The sequence below is a fragment of the Oenanthe melanoleuca genome, chromosome 18 (assembly GCF_029582105.1).
Source record: "Oenanthe melanoleuca isolate GR-GAL-2019-014 chromosome 18, OMel1.0, whole genome shotgun sequence".
NCBI classification, from domain to species: Eukaryota; Metazoa; Chordata; class Aves; order Passeriformes; family Muscicapidae; genus Oenanthe; species Oenanthe melanoleuca.
The window spans coordinates 3,899,538-3,907,651 of NC_079351.1; the positions used below are offsets into that span (position 1 = coordinate 3,899,538).

The following is an 8,114-nucleotide window of genomic DNA, read 5'->3' on the forward strand; positions in this document are numbered from 1 at the left end:
AGGCCATCTCCTATGCCATCTCTGCCATGTCATTGTCTGACATTGAGATTCCATTAGTGATAATCACTTACACCTTCTCTGCCCCTTATGCTTTTACTCCCTTTCCTGAACCACTTCTTGCTTCATCAGTTGTGCAACTAAAAGTTAAGTGCAAAGTTTGGAGTTTTTGAAGTGCAACAAAGCTGGTAACACCATCACTTCAGAAGGTGGGCCCTTTTTGTCAGCTGTTCTGGTTCCTGGTAGAACTTTGCCATTCTCCCCAGGGATACACATTCCCTGCGAGAACATGTGCTTGGCACCTGCCGCAGCTGTTCAGCCAAGGTGCTTCCTGTCTCAACGTTCTGAGCATGCTGCTGCCACGAGGCCGGAAGGAGATTGTTATCGTTTGGCAAGGGGAAAACTCCACCCAGCCATGAAAGGTATTGATACTTTATTTTCATCTCAATGAGTGAAAAGGTGCTGTCAGAGCTCTTAACACCCGTATTTGTGGAGGGTGCTGTCTCCATTACATGGTGGTGTTGGGTCATGGCTGCAGCCGATGACCTCGGAGGTTTTTCCAGTCGAACTGCGCCTGTGATTCCGAAGCTGCGCAAGGTGGGCCCCGCAGGCACCGAGGCTGGAGCGGGAGCGGTGCCTTCCTCCCTGGCAGCCGCTCCTGCCAGTGCCGCTCCCCGTCCCTCGGGCTCGGCCGCGGGCCCGCCCAGCTGGGGCGCCGGGGGCCGGGCCATCCAAGTGCCCTCAGGGCGGGCCGAAGGTTCGGGGGTCCCGGGGAGCGCGGGGCGGAGTCCGAGCCCTGCCCTTGGGCCCCGGCTTCCCACAGCCGCCGCGGCTCCTCCTTGTCCCACTGGAAGTGTGAGGAGAACTCGCCGCCCCTCAGGGTAGCTGAGGGATCCTTTCTGCTCTCCATCCGTCTTGGCCCAGTCCCTCAGTGGTGTTGGAGGGCCTCCTCGGCCTGTTGTCTCCCACAGTGGTTGATTTAGCGTTTAGTACTTTTTGTTAGCATTTTGTGTCTTCATTACCTCTGATGCTTTCACGGTGTGCTGCCGTTCCCAAAGGGGCGCGTTTTGGGCCGGGGTTGTGGCGGTGAGTGAGAAGATGGGCACCGATGGCAGCAGCTCTTGCTGTACCTCTGCAGATTCGCCTTCTGAAGTGAATGCCAGTTTGCTTTTAAACCTCTGATTGATCAAGGAGACGCTCGGGGACGCTGAAATGCGATAGCGGTTTCGTGAGTAATCAGAGGTGCTACTGCATTCTTTGAAACTGTCTTGTAGGTAATGGCTGCTGCTTCTGAGGCTGCAAACTCTGACGGGAAACAGCTTCCTAACAAGAAAGGAACTATGATCTGGGAATCCAGAAAAGGTAGGACAAAGCAGGTCGTGAATATTGAAACTTGTGCACTACTTAAGAAATATGCTTAAAACCTTTTGGTTTTAATTGGGAAATGCCTCTTTACTTACTGCACTAAACTATTTCCATGTAGGTACACAAGTAATTAATCAATTATTTTTTTTTTAACCAGAACCATGTTATTTGTTTTGTTTTGTTTTTTTTTTTAAATACCTACAGATGAATGTGGTGAAACAAGACTGCTGGGTCCTTTCCCCTACTTTATGGAGTTATTTATAGGTTTTTTTTTATTTATAGTTTATGTAAAATCCTGATTTGCACTGATGTTGTGGTGCAAGGCTATGTCCACTCTTCCTAAGCATATGAAATGTTAAGCAGCTCTGTAGTGATATTACATATATAGTACATATATAGGAAACTGCATGTACTACAGTAAGATTAGTAGTCACAAAGTGCATTTGTATAGCTCTCTGAATTATTGTGTGCTGAGCACTTAACTGTTCTTGTTTAATTTCTGAATGTCTCTGTTGGTACTTTCTACTGGTTTTAGAATGTTTGCTGCAGAATATTCCACCTGTTCTTCATGGCAAGTCTGAAGAAAGTCCATCTGCTTCTACTTCTTGCCATGAAGGTGATGTCAGTGGCTCTACTGACGAGGGCTGGTGCAATATATACGCTGGCCTGGATGTGTGGAATAGTGAAGTTTCCAATATACCTGAGTCTTCAGGGCAGCAAGATGCATCTCCCCATGAGGTGGAAGACTGGGATAAAGAATTGGAGGAGGCTGATTGCAGTCCTTATGGTGAGTACACATTTACTTGTGCTACATTTGGGTTTTGGGTAGTTGGAGGTAGGTGCTTTGGGAAGCAATTTCTTGTTGTGTTGTCCTCCTGGATATGTAATGCACAATTTTGTTGTCAAATACAGGATTTAAAGGTGGTGTTGTGGACTTCACCTGGAACTCTTGCTTAAGCAATTGAATTCTTAGGAAGTGGCATGATAAGGAGGAGAATTCCATGTTTGTGTTGAGTTTCTCTGGCAAAGCAGGTTTTGAGTGGTGTATCTTTGTTGTTATGAAGCAGAAGAGAAAGGTACACAGTGTGCAGGAATTAACTTTTTTTCTGTGTAAAAATTCTTCAAGAAATTTCAAGATTGTTCATTATAATGTCTCTCTAGAGCATGGAGTTTTTTGGAATAGTGCTCAGTCTCTGAGTATGGTTTGTTGCTTTTACTGTGGATTTTTTGAGGGTTTTTTGTTTGTTTAGTTTTGGTTTTTTGTTTGACTTTGTTTGGTTTTTTTGAAGCTTGGTCCTCCGAAGATCAAGATCCACCTCATGTTGTGCAGATGATCAGTCCCATGGACAAAAGTGATAACGAATAGGAGGAGATTCACTCACACCTTTTTAGAATTGAATTACTATTGTTCCTCCAGTTTGTAACTTGTTTTTATGGTGACTCAAATGTAAATGAGTCTCAACCTTCCATTGGGCAGGCTGGTTCTTAGCAAGGGTGCTAAGAATGGATGGAGTTTAGCCAGCAGTGACTGATAATCTGCTGTGTCTTTGTTGATGCAGAATAGTAGCATTTCCATTCTCTTCTCATTAATGTGTATCTTTTTGTAATGAATGCAATTGTCTTTGCATAGGATATGTGAATTCTCTGCTTATTTTAATACCATGATTAAAATAAACTTTTGTATTTAAATTCCATTGTTTGATAATGGAAGAAAGTGAGAAAGTTTTTACGGCCTTTCTATCAAACCATTCTGATGTTAAAATGGAAATACAGTATTGGATTTCACACTGGGTAATCTCTTCACTTTTTGGAGGTTTTCCCCTTTCTTCCATTCTGATTTTTCATTTTTAATCTCTTATATGCTCAAATTTATTGAATGTTTTGAATTTTCTACTGGAACTGTTCCTTTTTTCTCCCTTTATTTAACTTGCTCATCCCTCCTGTGGCTATTTGAATCCTCACAAACTAAGGCAGCTGTGATTATTGGATTCAGGTCCTTCTGAAGGATACTGAGTACAGGTGTCTGATTTGTTAACTGCTACAAATACAAAAATGTGCTTGATTGGTCATTTTATGGCTTTTTAAGTATCTTAAGCTCTTGCTGTGATGGCTTGTTTGGCAGTGCTGCTGGAAGGCTGACACATGGGATATTGTGTTGGGTCCTCTGCTCCTCCATGCTCTGGGCTTTTTCTTTTCTCAGTGTCTGCTGGCTAGAAATCTTTATGCTTCCATTAAAACACTTTGCCCTATTTTTGTGCTAGATTGGTTAAATACAGGCCCATTAGGCTTCATTGTAGCCTAGTGGAAATGTTGTTCAGAGCCAGCTTTTACAGACCCCCACCCTCCTGTTATGTCCAGTGACCCAGTTCTTAAAGGATTTGGAGGACTTCTCAGTGGGATGGTGTTATGAAAATAGCAGGAAGGGGGAAGGTAAATAAAAATAATAGTTTTGTGAGCCTTTTATTCCCAGGGAAAATGGGAAAAACTGCATGCCTTGTAAGAGCTGCTGCCAGACATTCTGAGTCCCAGGTGTATCATTGAGTGTTCTGGAAAACTGTTTTGTCTGTGTGGCATGAACCTTCCTTAAAATGAAGACATTGCCAGATTCAGTTTTCTATTTGCCTTTTTTAAAGGTCTAATTAATGAGTTCTGGCAGGTCAAATTGAAATAGTGAACTGGAAGATGCCATAGACCTCCATTATAATCTGCTACACCATTCCACTACTTTCCCAAGTATCTCCCGTGGTTTAAACCTTTTATTTTATCTTCTTTAGATGCTGATGATTTCTCCTGTGGAAGTTTTGAGGAAAGTAATCTTTTTGGCTCATTTGAATGGAAGAAGGATTGGTTCTACAACCCAGGCTGTCACCACACACCTCGCTTTGTTTTTCCACCAAGAGTTAGAACAGTTGAGAAGGGCCAGTTTGATGATGCTGATGAATGAGGTTGAGCCTGGTCAGAAATAAGTTTGGCTTGGTTTGTTATTCAGCGATTGACCTGTGTTAAGTCCCTTAGTTTGTTTGCAGAGTTGGGCCTGAGACCAGAAATGCGACACCGTCTTCAGAGTTTGGTTACTCTGTTTCTGAGCTGTCCATAAATTGTCCACCCTTGCCCTGGAGACAAGAGTGGTGGTGGTGGGTGTAACGAGTCAGTGCATTTCTGGAGGTTTTGTTTGTATTATATAGATCTGTATTGCTAATTAATTGCTTGAGGAGAAATATTTAATTTCTAAACTGCAGTTTGTTTGCCAGGCTTATGTCAGTTTTGACATGCTGATCCCTGTGTTTTTGTGTAACTTCTAGTTTTCTTTCATTTTCATTTAATGCTGTCAGATTGGTTTGGATAGCTTTAAAAACTCTCCCTCCTTCAAGCTTGTCTGTTTTATTTCCATATGGTTCTAATGTCCATTTGTGATTCTTGTACTGGTGTTTAACAAAATCAGCTGTGGCAAGTACAGAACAAGTTGTTTTGTGTTTATTTTTATGTATTTTAGAATAAGGGAATTACAAATACATGATACACATGTTGATATATAGAAAGGCCTGCTCCATCCAGTAGGAATGCTGGGTGCTTAAGGCTGCCTCCCAACAAAGATTTCTCCACATCAGACCTTGTGTATGGGCATATTACCCTAGAGTCTCACAGCTGTCTTTATTACATTCTCATGCAACATCAGATGTGCAATGACAAAGAAAATACCTCAGCTTATATATATATATTGCAGCATATAATCTCCGTGTCCTGCAGACAGTAGTGAATGAATTAAGGTTCCTGATGCTGTTCTGCTGTTTGTGTTGTGGCAAATGAGATGGGAACACAAAACACCTCCACAGAGTCCTTAAGGGAAGAGGTGGAACTAGAACCATATCTTTGTACCTTTGCTCTGGAGTTAGTGTTTTCAAATGAAGTATGTAAGTGGATTGAGTGGCTGGTCACCTGGGTAACAATAACCTTCAACATGCTCATGTTTCATTAATCACTTTTATGTCAAAAACATTTTCATGGCGTTGTGTTTAGACACTGACTGAACTGGAGCGCACAGTACAACGTGGTGGGGGGGGGTGATTTATTTTCTTTCTCTCTTTTTTTTTAAATCATCTAGTATATGAGACCAAAATAATTCATGCACTAGTTTAGAAGGAAGAACTGAATGACACAGTGATATTTCCTTAATATTTTCCTAGAGAGCACAGGACCCCAAGAGCTTTTCTATGGGTACCTTTCAATTCCTGGCTATGTTTTGGTACCTAGCAGTCAAAGCAGAGTGGAAGCATAGTGTTGAGATTGCAATAAAAGAGAGCCAGGTCTTTTATTCCCATATGATGGAGTGATCTAGGGATTAACATTTCCATCAAAACGTCTTCAGTTATGCCAATAACGACCTCATCATCTCAGCTGAAAAGGTTGATTTGCCATTATTAATGCAGTATTCATAAAGATAAATTGAGTGCAGATTACTGTTGAAGTAACAGTATGCCAGTAATTGTAAAAATTCCTCTGAAAACGCCTCAGTTCTTTAGTGAGCCTGTTATCCTGTACAGGCCTGGCTGTGGATGACAAGGCCAAGGCTTCCCTGCAGAGGGCAGCAGAAAATTGTCTGCCCTGCTCGGCGTGTGCTCAGCAGTGTGAGCTCCCCGGGCTGGATTTCTAACCCTGATAGCAATTTAGATCAGAGTTCTGCATAGCCCTGTTGTTCCCCAGTGAGGCTGATTCATGGCCCTGATTAGTTTCTCATTTTTTTTTAATTTCACTCTGAAGTTATACTTACTGGACTGAAAAATTTCTCCCATGGCTGAGTGAAGAACATCACTTGACTTCAGGCTTAATATATTTTATTTTTTTTTTACTGTGCTTGTGGGAGATATCCCACCATATTCAATAAAGATGAAATGAATAGAATTCTGTGGAAGCAAACCCATCTTTTGTAGAACTGTTTTATAAGGATAACCAAAAAGTCTTTATAATATGATTAGGATGATTTTTCTTCCAGTACAGTTCCAAAATGCCATCATTCCTGAATCTTCAACCCATTTTCCATGCACTTTATAAATCAGGGTGTTTTTTTACCCTCTATCTTTAATTGCAATCAGTCTTGTCTGTCTCAAAGGTCTTATTATTTGAGGAGAAATTGTACTGAATGGCTGCCTTGCTAAGCTGTTTGTATTTTAAATTACTGTAAACTTTAAAGATTTATTTTCAGTTTCCATTTAAGGTTAAAATGACACCACCCCCTCCAGCTTTGGAAAACCAGGACTCTGCAGCAGAGGTGCACTGCTCTCTCCGGGATATGTTGGCAAATACAACTTTGTTCAACTTGGCCCTGCTTGTTAGGGCAGGGGCTTGATGTAAAGCTTCATCTGAACACTCTCAAACTTCAGGGGGATTAGAAAACCAGATGCAGGCTTCTCAGAAAGCATCTGCCTGGAAGGATTTGAAACCAAGCTCACGGATTCCAGTGTTTCTGCACTACAGAGTGTTTCAAATTCCATTGTGAGTCTTGCATCAAGCCTGTTTTGTGTTGACACAAAGCGTGTCATTCTAGGCAGGAATACTTGCAATTGAAAACAACATAAGGTAACACATGAGCCAGCAGTTCATACCAACAGTCAACCCTTCAGCCTGATCAAATTATTAGAGGAAACAGAGTGTGTGTCACAGGACCAAGATCATAAATCTTGGATGAACACAAGAAACACATTGGCAGTACATCAGGTGGAAAACTTAGAAGTATCAAAGATCTCTGTTAAATGCTTATACATCTTTAATAAGATTTCCCCTTTCTATACCCACAATGTAAGATACCATTCAAAGAATTGAGACCTGCTACAGGTTAATGGGTTTGCAGGGTTTATGTTGTGGGGATGGCTTAGGAATGTGGCATAATGTGGTGGCTCATGAGAACAGGGTACAACTCTGAAACTGCCCTTGCTTTTCTTCTCATTACATCACTTTGTAGGTAAAGATAATGAAATTAGCCAGTAAAGTACTTCAAATTTGCTGAGCAGGAGATTGTCTCAATAGTGAGGTACTAATAAATAAAACAGAGTTTTGCATTTACCTTGAACATCCAGCAAAGAAATGAAAACTTGTTTTGGGTGCATCTGTTGTTTCCTTTGAGACCTACAAGGAAAGATTTGCAAGAGGAAATAATTGTAGGAAATGTGTTCATATTTCCGGTTCATAAGGTAGAACATTTAATTTATACATCAGATTGAGATAGTGTTTCTTGTTTTTATATAACCGTAAAATTCAGCCCATTCCAGTGTCTTTTAAAGACACTGCTGCTTCACTTGTTGTTTTGTCCCAACTTCTAACTGGTCTGCTTTCACTTTTAAACTGAGAAAGTCCCCCCAACAGTGGAGGCGTTATGTGAATAATTTCACAGACTAAAAGAAAAATGCTGATGGCAGCAGCTCATCCTGACCATCTGTTGCTTCCAAGGACACCAGTGTAAATCCCATTGTAACAAAGGTCATTTTATGAAACTGGGTAAGTCTCTGTAGGCATGGGGAAGGAACTTGTGATACTTTACCCTCTGTGGTTCTGTGTTGCAAACAGAGACATCGGAAGCTGGAGTATTAGAGGATAAGTTAGTGGTGGAGTTGTTAGTCCTGGGGAACCAGCTGCTCATAGCATAGCTTCCTAGCTTGACAGGAGAAACTGGGACCTACTAAAAAAAGCAGCAAAGCACACAGTCCCTATAATTGGGTTTAGTGATGAAACCACTTCCTTTAAATATTTGGAGTGGATCT

At 41.6% G+C, this 8,114-nt stretch overlaps 1 protein-coding gene across 1 annotated transcript; it reads left to right on the forward strand.

Annotated features, from left to right (window-relative positions):
• Positions 1 to 556: 556 nt before the first annotated feature.
• Positions 557 to 6,254, forward strand: COPRS (coordinator of PRMT5 and differentiation stimulator). Its single transcript, XM_056505957.1, has 4 exons — positions 557 to 878; positions 1,272 to 1,359; positions 1,898 to 2,149; positions 4,137 to 6,254. The coding sequence occupies exons 2-4, from the start codon at positions 1,275 to 1,277 to the stop codon at positions 4,304 to 4,306; spliced, it is 507 nt and encodes a 168-aa protein (XP_056361932.1). The 5' UTR covers positions 557 to 878; positions 1,272 to 1,274; the 3' UTR covers positions 4,307 to 6,254.
• Positions 6,255 to 8,114: the final 1,860 nt, after the last annotated feature.

What these genes read in the sequence shown, in the direction of transcription:
- COPRS (XM_056505957.1), top strand. Translation starts at nt 1,275, where the DNA reads ATGGCTGCTGCTTCTGAGGCTGCAAACTCTGACGGGAAACAGCTTCCT. An exon ending in GATCTGGGAATCCAGAAAAG is followed by an intron (nt 1,360 to 1,897) that starts GTAGGACAAAGC and finishes TACTGGTTTTAG; the next exon opens with AATGTTTGCTGCAGAATATT. An exon ending in GGCTGATTGCAGTCCTTATG is followed by an intron (nt 2,150 to 4,136) that starts GTGAGTACACAT and finishes TATCTTCTTTAG; the next exon opens with ATGCTGATGATTTCTCCTGT.